The sequence below is a fragment of the Chlamydotis macqueenii genome, chromosome 4 (genome assembly GCF_036417535.1).
Source record: "Chlamydotis macqueenii isolate bChlMac1 chromosome 4, bChlMac1.mat, whole genome shotgun sequence".
In the NCBI taxonomy this organism is placed as follows: domain Eukaryota; kingdom Metazoa; phylum Chordata; class Aves; order Otidiformes; family Otididae; genus Chlamydotis; species Chlamydotis macqueenii.
In genome coordinates this window covers 64,639,863-64,659,378 of record NC_141559.1, presented here as the reverse complement: position 1 = coordinate 64,659,378, position 19,516 = coordinate 64,639,863, and the positions used below count along the sequence as shown (strand labels likewise).

The 19,516-nt window shown below is 41.3% G+C and overlaps 1 protein-coding gene across 1 annotated transcript; it reads left to right on the top strand.

The window, feature by feature from the left end:
* The first annotated feature begins 896 nt into the window (after positions 1-896).
* Positions 897-19,288, top strand: SLC34A2 (solute carrier family 34 member 2). The gene is made up of 13 exons (XM_010127798.2): positions 897-995; positions 6,840-6,954; positions 7,059-7,199; positions 7,761-7,889; positions 8,784-8,927; positions 9,605-9,716; positions 11,269-11,464; positions 12,013-12,108; positions 14,491-14,611; positions 15,313-15,480; positions 16,843-16,959; positions 17,041-17,165; positions 18,713-19,288. Exons 1-13 carry the CDS (start codon positions 897-899, stop codon positions 19,286-19,288), a joined length of 2,139 nt encoding a protein of 712 aa, XP_010126100.2.
* The last annotated feature ends 228 nt before the right edge of the window (positions 19,289-19,516 follow it).

Below are 19,516 nucleotides of genomic sequence, written 5' to 3'. Positions count from 1 at the left end.
AAAAAGCAAGAGTTTTATTCTTCTAAGTTACTAAGTCACTAGGCTGCTGGAGATATGACCATGTACACGCAGACAAAGCAGATCTGCTGATTAGGCTGCTGGTTTACAGCTTCTTTTCTCAGTATAAGTTGCCTGGCGAAACAAAAAAAATTCGAAGATAATAAAGCTACAGTGCCTAATGTGTTCCCCTCAGCTCCCCACTAAGCTCCCCAGTAGAAGAAGCAGCCACGCTGGTGAGTGCTTTGTCTGCTCCATAACACCATACTGTATTAATTGAATAACATACCTATGTATCATGTAGTCTTCTTCCTCTCTAGCGTTCTGAATGCGATTAGCAAAGGTGTCCTTATGTCTTTAAATCTCTTTTAGAAGAAGAGCCACAGCCAAAATGCTAATGAGCTTGCCTTAATTGTAAACATTGCGCACTGATAAGAACGAAACTCCATCCTCCCTTCTCAGAGAAGTTCTTACGTGTTTCCTACTTACACCGTTTTTTATCTGATTCTCCTTTACTTCTGTTCTGAGGCAGATTAATAGGCACCTGAGCAGTGTGCATGTAACAGTACTGCATCTTCCTCACACCCTTTTGACAGACTTTTGAGACTGTAAAATATTTTTTTGAAAATTATTATTGGAAAAAAGATTACTGAATAATCAGGCAGGCGGCAATTTTTTAGGCTGGAATGAACCATTCCCCAGCGTTCACATGAACATGTTAGTAACTCGTACTTAACTGCTGATGGGACATTTTTTAGAATGTGATAAGTGTGAAATAGCCCGTAGTTTTATCAGTCTTGGTTGCTGCCCACTCCTGCTAAAAAAAGGTTGATTGTGATCATTAAGTTGCAGGTAGGCAGTGCCTCTGGACTGTAAAATAGGAATGTCAGTGCGCAGTGATGAAAGCAAACTTTGCTCAACACCTGTCTATATATATTGCAGGTTTCAGTGGCTGCCCCGTTGATCTGTTCGCTCTGTTGTCTGGGAATAAAGAAGTGGTAAGTAAGAACAACTAAGACCAAGTTTTCTTTTTGCTTCTTTTCTGAACTTGTTTAGCTTGTAAATCCAAAGCTCTGCTTTCGCAGCTTGAGGAATAGCAGCAGAGAGCTAACGTGGGGAACTGGAGTGGCATGTGAAATGCCATCCAAGTGTTAGCATTCTCACTTTGTGTTCTTTCACCTGCATTTATATTTTAAAGAAGTGGCAAAAAAAAAAATTAGTTCTAAAATCAAACTGTGCTAGTTTTTGCCTGCACATAACTAGATTTATTTTAATTGAATATGATAAAGAAAAAAAAAGCATTTTTTCACAGCTGTCAAAAAACCCCAGAAATAACTTCCTATAGCATAAGAAAGTATTGTTGTAACTTTTATTTGGGTTGAAAAGAAGGGAGATTTTAAAGTCCTAGTGATCAGTGGTATTGGATACTGGAAAATGTCTAGGATACAATTAATGAAACATTGGAAGGGAATACTGTTGGTTGGTGTGTTAGCATAGATTGTGTGTGAAGTCTGTGTGCCGCACCACATCCGTGTCAGGCTGTTCTCGATGGAAACATTTTCCTATGCTAATTTGGTTTGATACAGGGAGGTAAAAGGAATACATTAGTCTAATACAGTTAGCTCAGCTAATGTGGCAGCAGGCAGAAATCAGCTGGTTTCCCAGTAACTTTTATTGACAGCTCTTCCATTAGATCAGTAAGTCCTTTTAATGTCATTACTTTTTCCTCTCTCAATCCTTTACTATGTGTTTTGTGTTCGGGATGGGGTAGATCTGTTGTATTTCCTTGCTAGTGGGATTATGATTTTTTTTAAAATGTTTTATTCTGAAAAAGTAACTGTTTTATTTAAATACTTCGTAGGCATTTCAAGTAGTTTACTGATGTTTCCTGGTTCTGGCTCCGGCTCCTCAGTGGCAGTGTCCAGTGCTTTGCTTGGTTGTGAATGCAAAAATTAATTTTTTGGGATTTGTTTTCTCTGTGCACTTGCTTAGAAATTAGTTCTTTTTAATAGTTTGTTTCACATGGTTTTTTTGTTTTGGTATGTGTCAGATTCAAGCTGTGAGCAGTAAGTCTCAGGCAGCCATAGGAATAAACAGTGAGCACAATGCTCTTTTTTTTTTAGCTTTCACATATCTATTTTTTCCTTTACTACTGCATTAGTTGAAAGTTTACATCCTGACTAAGCCTGCTAACTTATTCAGAGAAAACGCCCCAAGGAAGCGACGGGTGCCAGGGCAAAGACAAGACTTGCTCCCAGCGAGGCTGAATCACTGCTGCTGTTTATTTAAGTCCCTGCCTGCTCTGTTGCACCCAGGGCTTTCTGCCTGCCATGGAACAAGTTCTGGGGCAAAATTATCAACTAATGCAAAGCTACTGAATGAATTCATGCTGGCTGAGGATCTTTCTTTTTTTTTTTTGTCTCTACATAATGTGCTTCTATGTCAGAAGTGATAGATTTTGAGGGGGAAAATCCCCAATATTTCTTCAAACTCTGTATAAGAAGGATTGCTGTGTAGCTTGGTATTTACTCCTATAAAATATGCATGGTAAATATTCATATTGAGCCAGTCATACAGTCGGATATCAGACTAGCTGATAAATCTCTTTTTAACATCGAACAGTAGCACAGTGGTGAATGGCAAGGAAGTGATGTGCATTTGCTGAAAAGCTGAGAGGAGAGAGCGAGAGAGAGGAAAGCCTGACTGAACCCCAAACTTGATTTGGAGCTGCTTAAGCAACCTGTAGGTATATGTATGGTCACGTTGGCATTTGTTGAAGTTATTACCAGCTGGTTTTGAAAATGCTGCTATTTTCTCCAGAACTTTTATTTCATCTGGTTTGACCGGGTCTGTTCCCCTGGAGGTCGGATTTCTTTAAGGTTTGCTGCTTTGTAGTTCTTATTTCAGGCACAACGTAGCCTTTCAGTGAGATGTTATGGGTGGAGAGGTACAAACAATACCGTCCAGCCATGAACAAGTGGTAGTTCATATTCCCTGTGTTAAGTGCAGCAAAATAAATAGATTTACGACTGTTTCTGGTTTAAAGCTGAAAAGCACTGAGAGTCAGAGCCCCGCAGCTGAGGCAATGCTGTTACAGTCCAATGAGTCACTGAGGAATGCAATACAGGGCAATGGCATGACACCTAGTGTTGCTCAGATAATTCCCCAGAGACTTTAACTCTTGGAAATGCTGCAGCGAGAGAGCAAATATGGCTATAAAAACCATGAGAGCCCGCTTCGGCTTCGACTTGCTCTCTCTCACATTTTATTTCAGAATTTGAATGCCTTCATTTCCGTCCATCTTGCTCTTAGGAGCAGGAGGTTTCAGGTTCTTACGGAGTCAGAGAGGATGTCACACGTAGTTAGCATTTTCCAAAGGCAAGGAAAGACGATACTTACACTGAAAGGAGCGCACGCGATGGTGTGAGAGGATTTGCTGCGAGGTTCACCGAAACGGACTGGATTACAGTTTGCGCAGGCATTAGTTTTCAAACCTTTGCAATATGCACAGCATATTTTGACCTGCTGCTTTCAGGAGGAAATTAGCTCCCGTTTCAGCACAGCTCCAAACAGGTGGATGTCCCAAGCGCCCGTTCTTATCTGGATGTGAGCTCCACGACTACGCCCTGGGTGCAGGCATCCTGGCTGCCGTCCTGCCAGCTAAGGCGGGAACCAGCCGCGCAGCACTGCGACACCCGGGCTGGCATGGGGACAGGCAGAGCTCATCACTCTGGGCACCTCGTCCAGCAATTGTGGCTATCCTGCCTTTGGACCTGGACCGGCGTGTCCAGCTGAACGCAGCTCCTTGTTGCAGTGTGCGTCGTCACCGGCCCATCCTGTGCCCGTTCTCTAACGTGTTCCTTTGCAGTGTAGTTACGTCTTTGGTGTTCAAAAGCAAACCACTATTAGGGTTTTCGTTGTCATTTATATGACATCTTGCATCAAATGATGTTGGCCTTTTACTCCACGCCTGATGTCAGACTCTCCAAAGGTGCAGCTAATAGGAGCTGCCAGGGAATGATGCAGTCAGCTTTGTCACCCCACCGCTCTGCTCCTCTGCAGCACCCAGATTTTCTTCTGAGTATTTCCTCGAGATGTTAATGTCTGTATTTGGGCCAAGGAAGGATTCTTTGAAGGGAAAACTGTAGAATGTAGATTATCCTTGTAGCACAGTGATTAATTAACAGTAAGTAGCTGTGGCCAGGACTCTAGCAAACAGAGTATCAGGTGGCTGTAAACTATCTTCTTGGCTCTTTGTCTTAACAAGACTTGAGATCTGGAGAAAGCTGACAGCTTTGGTAGCACTTCAAGGACATAGACGGTTCTGCTTTCATTGGTCCTTGATACCAATCACACAGATGGATTGTTCTAGTAATACCTCTGCAAACCCAGATGCACAAGGCAAATACTGTAAAGACCTCTAGTATTCAAGTCTACCTTCTCAAATCAGAGGTTGACTAGGGTTCATATGAATAATTTTATATACATACCTATAAAAAAAAACATCCTGCAGGAAGGTTGAGGTGGTCAACTCTCATTCATGGTATTTTATGACATAAAGCAAACCCAATAATAATACATGACGTACCTGTGAGATCCTGAGCACCTCAAGAACATGGGAGATGCTTATTGTGAAAATATTCCTCGCTGAATTCTTGAATAGAGAGAGTTTATTTAGCAGACATAGAGGCTGTTTGTCTACTGAAGTTTTCAAGCTCCAGTTTCTTCAGTGAATGCATCAGCTCTATTTCCATACAGTGATCATGCAGGCAGAATCCTTCACTTCCATACTGAGCATAACAGAAGAGCTGTAAAAGTACCGATGACATCTCTAGGGCTGGTGGTGTCCAGCATATTCCGTGTTTCTCCATGGTAGGAATATGTTGTCAATGCAACCTCACATCCGAATTTCCAATGCATTTTCATGATTGCGTTTCACTTAAGAAGAACTTGTGCTGAGCAGTTATTTTTTTCAGAGCTCTTCAAATGCTGAACATGTATAAATGAAACTTGTTTAACAAGATGGAGGTGTTCTGGCATGGGTGGGGCTCAGAGGTTGTTCTGGCATGGGTGAAAATATGAAAATTTGCTCCAAGCGAATGGAAACCCTTGTTGAAACAAGCAAGAGTGATTTTCTTCCATCTCTTCTGAGATCTTTCTTTGTGTATCTTGGGAGCTGCTCTGGATCTTACGCCACACATAAAGAATGTGTAAAAGCATAGTTTTTGCTAATGGGATTGTAGGAACAATTTTTTTTTCTGCTGATGTGGAAGGGGAGATAGTCTTTTCTTTGTGGAGTGACAGAAAACAATACCCTCCTCTGTTACAGTAAGAAACGAGTGATTTTGTCAGTGACATTTCCTTCCCAGGTAAAGGAGGAGGATGTGTGGCTTATTGACATGGGCAGGAACAAAACGTTTTCACCATCAGCTACATAAAGGATTATGATTAAATGAATGATTAATTACACTCCCTTTGCGTGGCTGCTAAATGCAGGTGAACCTTGTTTACGGGAGCATGATACCAACTCTGACACTGACTTTTGGAGGCTGGGCACAGATGCCCTCTTTATGAGGAGCGTTGCAGGCAAATTCACTCACTGATGTTTCAGCTGCGTAGGTGCCAGACGTGGTGGCTGTGGGGCGGCTTTGCCCTCTGCACTGACCGACTTGTGTGGCAGAGATGGTGAAAGAGACAGACTCGAAGGTGAGGCTTTTCTGAGTAGGGTTTGCTTATCCCAAGATTTCTGTTGAGTTTTAGGTCATGGTGGCTCAGCTAACCAACAGCCTTACAAGCCTGGAAAGGCAGAAGTATTGTCATATATTGCCTTGGCTCCTTACGGTCACCTTCCTCCTCTTTTATATCCCTCCCCTCTGGCTTCAAATATTGGTGCAGTAAAGAAGTAGGACTCTTCCAGGTTTTGGTTCAAGGAATAGCTGCCTCCTCCTCTTGTGCCTGGGCTATGTCTATTACACGTGCTTGCACCTATGCAGTCAGGATTTGGCCATGTGATGTCTTATTTATTTAGTTATTATTCGTTAATATTACCATGCAAGTCAAATGTGCTCAAAAGGGGTCAGGAAGGAAGAGGTTCAGCCTACGTGACATGGATGAGCCTGACCTTGCTGCCACTAACTAAGCTTCACTTGCAGCATCAGCCGTGAGTTTCAGGGACATATAGACGTGCCAATGGCCACTGCTACGTAATTACGCTCTTCTCCAGTCGTGCAGCAAGCATCATTCTGGAGCTCGAAACTCTGGGGTCTGCCTCCGCCTTGTCCAGGGTTATGTTCCCCTCCATGCTGCCATGGGAAGGAACCTGTAAAGGCAAAAAGAAGATTGTGTTTAGCATACATGACCCACAGTAGGCAATGCTTTAGGGAAGAACTTTCTTTGTTATTGGTCTGTATATTGAATTACCAGTTTGGTAAAGGCAGTTAGATAAATCCAGAAGGTGGAAAAAAGTAAAACAGTCCTCTGACTTTTTGCTGCAAGGAGATAAAATGAATTAAAGACAAGAAAGGTTTGGAAAGCAGAGGAATCTTTGCTTTCATGACAGTTAAAAGTGAACAAAAATATAGCCATGAGATGGAAACAATTTTTAAAAAATCTATAAATTGCACAAATAAGTCAATGTGTGATTTAAAAAAAAAATTGAGAAATCAACTTTGGAAATGAAGGAATAATTCATAAAGATTAGTAAAAAGCTGTGCTCAAGGACAAATTACTTCCTTTCAATTTCCATCTCTTTCATTCTTAAACTTAATCATATTTCTCACATACCGTGTTGGAAGTTGAATATTTTGACTGTACGCACATTTTAATCAGCCCTGCTTTTCTAGTCCCAGATCATGGCTCCCTGGCCTGAGGTGGAAAAGCCTGAAACCAATAACTATATTGGGGACTCTTCCAAACAGAACCAGAACATGACTGGGAAAGAAGGCGAAAATCACAAAGGTAATGTGTGCTCACCTGTGAGTTGCAGAGATATTTAAGTTTTGGGGTTCCTTGAAGAAGATGGAAAACCATTAAGCAAATTTTTCAATGTTCTATTTAATCAGGCAACATGGCTTCACTTGGAAATAAAGGGGAAATTCAACCTGCATTTTCCACAATAGCCTTGATAGACGAGACAAGGCCAGAAGAAGAATTCGACCCATGGGCTCTGCCAGAGCTGCAGGACACTGGGGTCAAGTGGTCAGGTAGCCGTTTCTCAGTAAATACATTACTTGCATTTATTTTTTCCATCACTTCTGCTCCCTTTGTCTCAGTTATTTTTCTGAAATTATATTTGGTTCAGAATTGAATTTAAGATTTGAGGAGTTTTCAGATACAGGCTTTATATTCTGTCTCACCTTCCCCAGCAGCGAATGGGGAAGTATTTAGTTAGTTAAGAAGAATCTGGAAATCATGCTGCTTACCTTCCTTAAAACATAAGGAGACACATGGAAAACAATCCAAAACTAATATCCAGGCTTCTATGGGTCTTTCTTTACTCAGTAGAATGACTGTGTACAACCGAGGGTCAATCTCAGACTTCGTAAGGCTTTTGTCTTATACCAAAAGCTTTTACAGGATGAAACTGTGTAAACAAACTACCTGTTAAAATTTTATTAAGAAGAACATTATTTCAGGTTTAATCACATGCTGGGGTCACAACACTGTGTTTGACTCTGTAGTCTCTGCTTGTGTGCTAAGCTGTTGCAGAGGGAACACCAGATACATCAAGCAAGTCTTTTATTTGTAATGTATTTGTCTTGCAGAACTGGATAGAAAAGGAAAAATCATCCGTGTACTCTATGGGATAGGGAAGTTTATTATGCTACTTGGATTACTCTACTTGTTTGTGTGTTCTCTGGATGTACTGAGCTCTGCTTTTCAACTAGTTGGAGGTATGAAAATGTCTAAAATATCTGAGTAACTAAATCACAAGTATCACTCTTCAAGAACATTCTCCATAGATTTATGTGTGGAGATATAGATTCAGAAGGAAGTAGCTCTGATTCAAGATTGACCTTCATTTCCTTGAAAGGGCCTTTGTTTCTCAAATTCCAAAGAGCTGTTGATGGAGGGATTGTTGGCCTCGATTTCTTAGTAGGTTCCTGTTATTTTAGTGACAGTTTACACAAATACACCTGTGCATAAATCTGTCCCATGCGAAAGACATTTCAACAGGATGGAATATGAAAATTGTGCTCTTGATCTAGCAGTGAAATATCCCCCAAATCCTTCAAAGATTAAAACAATTAAAGAGATGGAAATGTATTTTTTTACATTTACGTGTCTCCAAGGGTTGAATTCTGCTGATGGATTCAGAAACAGCTGTCAGAGAAATATGTGAGCTTCTGTGGAAGTATTTTGGAGTTTTGGCAACACAGAAAGCTACGTGAACAGAATTACTCAGGAATATTAAAATAGTTTTCCTTGATGCAGAAATGAAAAATATCAAGTCAGTAATAACATTTAAATCTATTCATGTATGGTTTTTTGTCCTACAGTCTTTCTTCTGATGGCTGTGGTTTTATATGGTTCTCTGCAGAGTTCAGTAGAGCTTGTTCAGTTGCTGCAATGAGAGAATATAAAGTATTCTCTGAAAACTGGGAAGCTGAGAGTTCAGGACCTGAATTTGGATCCCTGGGCTACATCACCTTGTACATTTTTTAGCTGGCAAGCATGGCTATATATGTATCAATTAAATGGTAGAATGATCTTTAATTAAATGCTCTGGTAGTTTCTGTGGACTTTACCCTGTACTTCCCTCACTCTGAGAATATGGTTTTTCGTAGGTAAAGCAGCAGGGGACATTTTTAAAGATGATTCAGTGCTGTCTAATCCTGTTGCGGGATTGGTGATTGGAGTTTTGGTGACTGTTATGGTCCAGAGCTCCAGCACTTCTTCGTCCATTGTGGTCAGCATGGTGTCCTCCACACGTAAGTCTGCTTATCGTATCTTCCTGGAGATCAATCATAAATCTTGGTCTGGGGTGCAATGTTCCCACCTGTGTTGAAGTTGTAGAAGTTTTGAGTGCAAGAGTAGAGACTGCAGGAAAAGATTTTCACAGCTGTTGCCCTGATATAAAATAAAATTTTTTAAAGTAATAATAATAACAAACTACTACTAAAAATAGTAGCAGTAGTAGCAGTAGTAATAATAGTAAGCCCATAACTGCAGTGAAAATCACTGGAAACTTTGGCATTGAATGCATTAATTTTGGAAGTATCTGCACACTTTTCTCATGTTAGCCAGTTACTGAACTTCATTCGTTTCTGTGGTATCACTTCAAAATTCTTCAGTAAGTAGGAAAATGCCCAGGAAAGAAGAGACTTTATCTTGCTCTGACCCTCTAACGAGGTGAAAGGAGATAACCAAGGGTTGCAGTTTCAGTGGAGATCATGGGACTATGGGAGTACCGCATTCCTGGGGCGGCGGCGGCGGGGGGGTGGGGTGTAGATTAGAGCAAACATACCTGGATTGGAGCACCTAATCCTGGAGACATCAAGGGAAGGTAGAGTTCCAGTGACTTTAATAGATGCTCATTTTCACTGGAGCAAAGAGCTTGCTGGTGATCTGATTTTTTTCACTCAATGTTTCCTTTTCTGCCTTCTAGTGCTGACTGTTCAATCAGCTATTCCTATCATAATGGGGGCAAACATTGGCACCTCAGTTACAAACACAATTGTGGCACTCATGCAAGCTGGGGACAGGAATGAATTTAGAAGGTATTGTACTTAAACATTAAATCTGAAAAGTGGCTTTTCTTCCTTCCTTGTAGGTTTTCTTCTATATTGCCTATCACTACTACAGACATTCAACCTTTCTATTGATCAAAATTTAAATATCTATTTAGGAAAGTCACAAGCATGCCCATGGCTAACATATGAGGCTGCCTACATGTATATGACTTCATATACGTCAAGAAAAGCATATTAGGTTCCTTTAAAAGTTTTGTGTTTTTGTAAGAATCCACCATTTTTAAGTGGATCTTGCACAAGGATAAATTTTCAACTGCTCCCACTATATCACCCACCTTTGATTATCTCTTAATTATGGGAGGGCTGCAAAAGAAGAAAAGTTTACAGTATTTCGGTCTACTCTCCTTAAAAGAGACTTCAGTGTTGAAGGTTTTTTAAGTCTACAGTGAGAAGGAGATGGTAACTATAGAGCAATTAAGTCTTCTGGCTGTCAAATGTATAAAGTGGCAACTTTTAGACTTCCACTTGATATTATCACTGACAGAGCTTATGACTTACCGGAGCTGGGCAGTAAACTTGGGAAGGATATGAGACTTTGGTACCTTGTCCTTTATGGCATGCCAGATGTATGAAATGCAAGTAGCCCAAGCATATTTCTCCAAGATTTACTCTCCTCACTCTTTGGTTGTGCCGCTTAAATTCCAACTCTTTAAATTATTTTTCTGCCACTTAAATTCCAACGCCAAAATAGCCTATTAGTATCTAGTCTGGAAAAGGTTTCAAATAATAATGAGAAAGAGGTTGATTTTTAACATTCATTAAGATCATTAACAGTCACTTCAGTCTGTAAACTGAAGGTGGTAGCACTGTCAATTTTGTTGGCTTGCTTTGAATGTTTCTCTGTTTTCCGCTCAAGCAGTGTGTCAATGGGAACATAAATTACAGAATTAGCATTTCAAGGAATTTTTCCCCCACATTTTCTTCCTTCACAACACTTTATTTAAGGAGCTATATTTTAAAACAAATACAAACAGATTGCAGAGAATTAAGAGGACCACAAGCAGCTACTAGGTAGATGGGAAAGAGTGCCTCTGAGGGAAGAGCTGTGGTTCCTCAGGCTGTGGAGGGGAAGCTGGAAGGGAGCAGTGCACCACCAGTTTGAAAGAACATGTGAGAGGGATGCAAAGAGCCATCTTCCCCCATGAGTCAGGGAAAACAAGTCCCAGAGGTAATGCCTGGCCGAGGATTAAAAATGTACCAAAAATGGGTGAGAAGCAAAACAAATGTAGGCTGTACAGCCACTGCTTTCTTCAGACAAGTACTCTTGGCAGCCTCGTGCCTTTTCTAGTCTGTCTTGTTCCACTCACTTGGCTGGCTCTTTCACTTGTGCAATGGTGTGGAGAAAACTTAGTGCTTTATAGCAATGCAGCCATCTCCCATGACCCATTCTCTTCATGAAATGAAATGATTCCCATCTTGAAATGGGCTTCATCCCTACCTTTATGATTTCATATTTAATTGATGTTGTGCACATGTTGTTTAATTAAAAGCAGCATTGTATTTTAATTTCTTCTTGCAGGGCCTTTGCTGGGGCAACAATCCACGATTTCTTTAACTGGCTGGCTGTCTTTGCACTGTTGCCCATTGAAGTAATTACTGGCTATCTTTACCATCTCACCAATGCTATAGTTGAGTCCTTTCATCTTGAAAGTGGTGAGGATGCCCCTGAGCTACTAAAAGTTATCACAGACCCCTTCACAAAACTCATCATTGAGGTAAGCTCTTTCTCTCTTCAAGGAATCTGCTTACTTCGTTCACTCACAGCTGATCAAAATGCTCTGATATGGAGGGAGCTCCCACTCACTTCTCTCTGGTAAAGTTCATTAGCAGATGGATTCTTCTTTTTATTCACATTTCATAAAACCTCAGCTCTGTATGAGCTCCATCAAGAGATGACACTGAAATTATGGGAAACTTGCACACATCTAGAGGGACAACAGGAGGTCAGAGGGGATGTGCACAGCTTCTAAAATGACAGTAAATGCAGTTAGGTAGTTGTGTCAGTGTAGTTGTTTAAGCAGAAAGGGTGAGAAGAGGTGGTGGGCGATTTGGGGAGAATGAGATGCAGTGTTTGTGTGCATAGAGTTGTACCTTTTTCTGGGAGTAAACCCCCTCCTACCTGTTGAGCGGCAGCTCCAGCATTAGAGACAGTCATGGGGTCTTTATGTGGTTGAGCTTCCAAAGGGAATAATTTGAACAGAGCTGAACAGAACTGTGTGATGCAAGTTGGAATAATGCTTTTTTTTTCTTCATTTTTTTTAAGCTTGATAAATCAGTAATAAATGCAATTGCTACAAATGATGAATCAGCAAAAAACAAAAGCCTGGTAAAGATTTGGTGTGTAACTGAGAGCAATGTGGTGAGTATTGTGATAAATTAATTGCCAGTGTCCTCGGGAAATATATTACTGATCTGTAGCTGACAATCCTTATCATAGGATTGTGAAATTAGATTTTTCTTCAGCAGAAAAACTATGAAAACAATTTAATGTAGTTTTTCTCCACTTAAAGCAAGGATGTCATACCAGTGGTGGGCTTGATCTGGTTGCTTTTAGTACCATGCAGGCCCTTGCTTATCAGAACTGGCTATTTGGAGCCATGCCTTTCACATCCAAATTTCTTTAAAGTCTGATACTCCTACTGACTCCCTGAAAGTGGGAAAAATCTGCAATATAGGCCAAAGAAAATATATTTTTGCCTACCATTTATCTATTGATCTAACTAGCTTTAGTCTTCCGTGTGTTAGTCTGATCTGGTGGCAGCTGGTTATTTGCAGCTTTCTTGGAAAACCGCCCTCGGAGAAAGCCTCTGTGGGGCTAAATCCCATTGTTCTTCACCCAAGCAACACTGCAGCCAGAAGGAATCTGTTGCCCTGATCGACACCAATGAGTATTTTGGTAGACTGTGGAGCCGAGTGTTTGATTTGTGTTGTTCAGCTAACTAACAATTAGAGCATTAAATATCCCTTGGATCTCTAATGAGACTATTCTACTTGTTTGTATGTACAGAAGGTAATTTCTGAAGTCCTGAGGCAGAAGATACTTAAGGACACATAGTGGAGGTTAAAATTAAGTGCTGGAGTTTTCAGAGGAGCCCAGCTCCTATTGAATGTCAGCCTAGATGGCTGGTGAAATGCTAGCTAGGGAGACAGTGCCAGGAACAGAGCCGTGCTAATGTGAAACTCTGCTCAGGTTACGCTGCTGAGGAGCTGGGTATTTCATCTCGGGGGAGGCAAGATGCTCGGGCAGCTGCACTGCCTTCGGGCCCCCGGCCAGCACTTGGCTACCCGCTCCCCGCACTGCCCAGGCAGGCGTTGCCTAGCTCTCAGCGAGGCCTGAACCCCTGAGTCCTACAGTCCCCCCACTCTTAGAAAACAAAAAACTGCATGGAAAGTGTAGGCTGAGGGTTACATTTCCATATACACATTTTTTCCTGTGTTTTTCTGTATTTTGGCTGTGTAACTACTGCCCAAGCATACAGTTAAATTACAAAAACACATGAAACCCCTACAAGCTTGACCTGAACTTCATGGGGGAAGAGGAAGATCATTTAAATGATTTACATTCCTAGTGGGTTAAACTAATTTCTGGCAAAAATTATTAAACAGACTTATGGCAGGGATAAATACATGCGGACCTCATACATTTAAAGCAAAACATAAACATTTTGATCTAATGCAGCTGCTTTGAAACTGAGATGTCTGAAAAAAAAAATCAGGAAGGTGAGAAACAACATTGTGTTGTGTTTGTAAAGGCTGAGGTGTTGGGGCAGGCTGGAGACCAGGGTCTCCCTGAAGATGTAGGAGTCAGGACACACCTTGGCTTTGCCCGTCTGCATCAGCTGGAGGGGGAGTGCCCAGAAGAAAATATGATTTCTCTTTCCCTGTTTCTGCAAAAGAGAATCACTTGAACAAGTCCTAAAGAGACCTTCTGTTCGGCAGTGTAGTTCAGAGTCCATTTGGGTGTTAGCTGTTGTGGGGAAGTACAGTTCAGTCAGCAAACTGCTCCTTAATCTGCGTAAGGACTTATGGACCTAGCGTCAGCATGCAATACATCTGGGCTAAGACCTCTTATAAGCAAGGTTTTATTGCAGTATAAATAGAAATTCAGGTTCAACTCAGTAACGCTAATGCTAATCGTAGTGATAGTAATTACCTCTTAGATAGCATTTGAGCTTTAGAAAGGGAAGTAGTAGCAGCACCTCTATTTCTACAGGTAGGAAAACTGAGACACAGCGGCATGAGCAGCTTGTGCTCATCCAGCAGCAGAGTCTGCATTAGGTTGGGAGGATTCTGAATCACAGCCCCATGCAGTACTCACCAGACTGTTAACTGCAGTTAAGATGACAATAAAGAAGTCTTTCTTTGACCCGAGGAAGCTGTGGCACTAGCTGAAATAGGAATCCCCAGCTGCAGCCAGACATGAACCACAGACTCTGACATCTGTAGTTAAGGGTCTCAGCTACTGATGACTTGGTGCAATGCTTATTGCAATGAAGAAGGTTTGGGAGATATTTTAATCTTTAAATGTTTTATTGACTGACTTGAGTAACAGAACAACCATTTATTTTAAGAATGCAAAAAAAAATTGCCTTGTCATTAATGTGGTGCCAGCTTATGCTCAGGCTTACAAATCCTCCTAGTTGATGAATGCTTTGTTGCAGTAAAAACCCAGAACTTTGCATGAGCTCTTATTGAAGTGTTGTAGGTGACTGAGGTATCTGCTTTATCTGGCAAACTTTAGACACTGCAGAATGTCACAATTCCACCTTCAGAAAACTGCACATCTCCTGACCTTTGCTGGACTGAAGGAAATTTGACATGGACCATCAAGAATGTAACTGAAACAGAACTTATCAGTAAATGTAAGTAGTAGAACAATTTCTCTTTTGGTATTATCGTTACAAAAGCATATAGCATTCTAATGGTGTTGACAGACCATTTCAGAACTATATCAAAAGGCATTCGCCTGTATATGGACACAAGGTACCACTGCAGGTGTGGTCAGAGCAGAGCTGGATTTACCAGCAGCACCATGGTGTCTGGCTGCAGATGGATCTCTTTCCATGCTCCCTGATATCAGTAATTCAGGTCTTCAGTATCATGTCACCCTGCTGTTCAGGCGACTCGAAGCTACAGTTACTTTGCTGTGATGGTTGCTTAGATATCTCCGTCCCTATGCATGCCCTTCAGGATGTTCAACAGCCCTTCTCAGGCACACAGCCATCTCTGGAAAGAGCCGACCCACCATGTGGCTCAGAGCACACCAGAATTTCCTCACACCATTGTATTCCCCTCCTGTGCACTTGGTCACCCAGTTCGTGCCTGCCCTGCAGGGGTGTCCCCTGTGTATTTTATAAGCATGTTTGTACAAGAGACCCTCTTGCCCCTCTCAGACGTGGCTTTTGTGGATAAAGGGAGGTGGCATTTTCACTCTTTGCATCACCCACTCAAGCTGTGTGTGCTTTGGTCCTGTTTCCTTAGGGGCATGTATGAAAACCAGAGCTGGGCTTGAGATCAGAGCAAAAATATCGCTAGGCTGATTAATTTTCCTTTTCTTTTTCAGGCCGGCATCTCTTTGCAGAAGCAGACCTGCCTGATCTGGCCATCGGTCTCATCCTCCTGGCTCTGTCCCTGCTTGTTCTGTGCTCATGTTTGGTGATGATCGTTAAGCTATTAAACTCTGTGCTTAAAGGACAAGTGGCAAGTGTTATCAAGAAGACAATCAACACCGGTAATTATCTGCTTTTCCTGAAGATTGTTTTTTCAGGAATGACAAGGACACTGAGCACATGTATTGATATCTCCTGTTCTGGCAGATATTATAGAACAGTTTAAAGAAAACAGTATTAAACCAAAATTGCCCCCTTCTCAACATTTTTTCTCCTCAGCATGTTACTTTCTTTCTTTTAAAAATCTATTAGTGAACAGCTTGCTTGTGAACTGCAGCAGATTAACAGCAACAGAGACCAAAGTCCAGGCTCTGTTTCTTGATGTATAATCATTAGCTGTTAGAAATGTAATGTTCCTGTCCTCAAAAGATAGCGCTGAAGTGCTGAGACCGTGATTGCCTAGTCTGGCGCAGCGCCTGCATGTTTCTTCTAAAGTAATTTGGAAAAAAGTTTGTAGTGATTAATGATCTGATTCCCTTTGCTTGCCCTGTTGCACTCTGTAACCCTCTCTTCTGTAGGATAAGGCAGCCCTGACCAGTGGTACTTTCTGTCTTTCCCTATGTTCTCCAGGTGTTTTTTCAGCCTGGATCCACTGAGTACAATTTTTTTTTTTTATTTTTCATTTGGCTGCTTTCTCTTCATCCTACCTTGAATGGAGAGGTTAGAACCTGTAGCAACAAAAAGCAGTCCTGGCAAGTCTCTGGTCATGGTTGAGGAGAGTGTTCACAGAAATGAGGAAGGTGACAAAGTGGTTTCCATGCTGCCTTCTCTTCTCCTGGGTCAAGAACACTGCCCAAATCAAAAACATGGGGTAGAAAGTAATCAGCTGCCAATTACTATTAATTTGTGATCTACTCTGAGTTCCTCTATGTCTTCCTGACTGATTAAGTTCTCACTTCTTGTCTCACTCTTAAATCTGTAGATGACAAGGGACCATTGTACCTAGTTTCTCTAATCAGCGTGATTAGCTTTACTTTGCAAGAGTTAACAAATGAATTTTTAAGAGGTAATCTGCTTGAAACTAGTTAGAACAAACAACCTGGTTTTCTCAGGATGGTCTTCAGAGCTTTCTGAAGATCTGATCCATGCAGCCGGTGCCTGGTTGCCGAAACCAAGACACTCAAGACACCTAGAAGTTGTTGTGTTGATCTCTGTGGAAACATTTCTGCTACCTAATTGTGTTACAATATAAATGCTGTCCTGGATCAGGACAAATGCCTACCTAGTCTAGTACCCATCTCAAAGCGTATTCAGAGGTAAATTAGAGTAGTAGAACTGACTCTGACCCAAAATCATCATGTAAAAGACAATATGCAAACAATAGATCTGCATTTGAGATGATTAACACTCTTTTCACTGCCGTGTTACTGTTACATAGAGCATTCCGTTTTCCTAAAGACAATGTTCTCCCTCTATTTTTTTAGATTTCCCATTTCCTTTTACTTGGCTAGCTGGATACCTGGCTATGCTTGCAGGGGCTGGTATGACGTTCGTTGTCCAAAGTAGTTCTGTTTTCACATCTGCTATTACACCTCTTGTTGGTAAGTTGTCTTATTCTTTATCCCCATGTTTTGTCTTCTCCATCATTCTGAAACCACTCAGTTCTGTTTCTTTTCTTCTAGGCATTGGCGTTATAAGCATTGAGCGTTCTTATCCCCTTACCTTAGGAGCTAACATTGGCACAACCACAACAGCTATACTTGCAGCTTTAGCAAGTCCAGGGAGTACATTAAAATACTCATTACAGGTCAGTGTATAATGCTTCCTTGACTTCATTTAGAAGTTGCAACTTTTCTGAAGAAACAAATCTGACAAAATTGTCTCTCAGGCAAATATGTCATGGACATCATGCCTGATTTTCTGTGTGCTGTTAATGTCAGATCATTCATTTCAACTACTTACTTTCATAAATTGGGCTTGATCATATGGAATTAATTCAGAACGGAGACAGGGTTGGCCACTTGACCCCTGAGCATGGGGTCTTTGCAGCTTGGAATTCAGTGCCCACATCTCTGCCAACCCTCTTAGGTAGTCCCACAAGGGTTACTGATTTCTGGAAGTTCCCTCCTCAAGCCCCTAACTCTGCTCATGCAGTACCCAGGGACTCCTGTAACCTAAGTAAAGGCTGTACAAACCTTAAGACAGCAAGCTGTCTACCTACCTGAGGCTGCAGTGAGCATCACAGCGTCTAGTTTCTCACTGTAAATCTAATCTGTGTGGGTTTTATCGAATTCCTTGTTGCCTCAGACTATTTGTAGGCAGCCTGGCTTTGGCCTCCCATTTACCACCCAGTAAAGAACATTCCAGGCAGAAGATAACATTTGAATGAACCCTCTACATCAAAGAGTAAAAAGTTTCTTTTGTGAATAGGATGAATGTTTTTTACTAGCCACAATAAATTAAGAAAATTACAGAAATCATTTTATTGTCCTCAAGCATGATGGAACAGATGTAATCACAAGAAAACACTATCTTGATCAAGCTCAGATTTCATGATAACTTGCTGTTTTTATAACATAGTTTAAAAATAAACCCCTGTACTTTCGTGTTTACTTTAGTCTGATAACAGTTATAGAATGAAAATAAGATAAGGTGAGCAGGGAATGTACTGTTTGGTTCAGTATATGCTTATTCTGTCTAAGTGATTTCTGAAAGCTTAAGCAAGTAGGTGTCTCTTCACACTTATTTTTTAAAAAATGATTTTGAGGAATGTGAATCAAACAATTATAAAAGACCCAGATAAAGTCACATTCCAGGAATCTCCTCAGTCTCCTTTTAGATATTTTTTGGAAATCCAGGTTTGTACCACCCTGTACGCAGTATCTAATTTACACTTCCCATCTTTTATTTGATAAAATATCAATATTTTACCCAATAATGAGTAGTTCTCACACCTTACTAACAACAGAACAGTTTCCTGGTAGCTTTCTGGTTTGTCAGCTTTATTTCTGATGGACTTAATTTCTTGCAGTTGAAAGCTGCAATTTAAGACTTCTCCATCTGTGAGGAGATAAGTCCTCCCCCCGAGGCTTGCCGTGTGTCCAATGTTTGCAGGCATGTGTCCCATGTTTGCAGGCAGTCATCTTCACAACACAAGGTGTGAGGTATTACGGAGTCCTTACTTTGCACTAGGAAAGGCCTTGCAGTGAAATAGCAGGAAAGACAAGGAAGAACAGTGGGAAGCAAAGGCAGGGAAACTACAGAGTCTTAGTGCCACTGGAAGTTATTATCATGTGAGTAGAAGCACTTAAAGGCATTTTAGCTAATGAACTTCTCAAATGTTTTTGCTTTCAGATTGCCTTGTGTCACTTTTTCTTCAATGTCTCTGGGATTATTCTGTTTTACCCGCTACCTTTTACCCGGCTGCCAGTCCGCATGTGCAAGACCTTGGGAAACGTAACAGCCAAGTACAGATGGTTTGCTATATTTTATCTTCTCATTTGCTTCTTTCTTTTGCCTTTGTTTGTATTTGGTTTGTCACTGGCAGGCTGGCCAGTCCTTTTGGGTGTTTGCCTTCCCCTGCTTGCTTTTTTTATTGCTGTGATTGTAATTAATATTATGCAGTCGAAGCGACCACATTCACTGCCTGAGAAGCTCCAAAACTGGGATTTCCTACCTATCTGGATGCACTCCCTAGAGCCCTGGGACAATGTAATTATGGCTTCGCTCTCATTTTGTGGGAAACACTGCTGCGGCTTCTGCAAGTGCTGCAAAGTCAACACAGAACAGGAGGGTGCCAAAGACAAGCAGCTAAAAACTATGGAGGTTTATGAAAATACTATGGCGATGGCTGATGAAGAAAGAGGTGGAAGACGGGCACCAGCTTCAGCTTGTGTTGAAAAAACAGGCACAAACAACACGGCCTTATAGTAGCAGATCAACCCATATTAGTAGAGATACAGTATAGGACAGTCAGGAAAACCACCTTGAACAACGCACTGAGGACAGAGTGAACATTTTGTTAGGTTCCTGCAGCCAGTGATATATCACTCATCAAGGAATGGAGTCAAACAAGCTTGACAGAGTCCCTAGAAAATCTACAATCAGCTGAAAAGCTAAAGACAGATTTGCTTACAGAGGATCTACTATGCGGTACCT

Coding starts and splice junctions, on each gene's coding strand:
- SLC34A2 (XM_010127798.2), top strand. CDS start 897: ATGAAAGCAAACTTTGCTCAACACCTGTCTATATATATTGCAGGTTTC. Junction 6,955..7,058: donor AGAAGGCGAAAATCACAAAG/GTAATGTGTGCT, acceptor CTATTTAATCAG/GCAACATGGCTTCACTTGGA. Junction 9,717..11,268: donor GACAGGAATGAATTTAGAAG/GTATTGTACTTA, acceptor TTCTTCTTGCAG/GGCCTTTGCTGGGGCAACAA.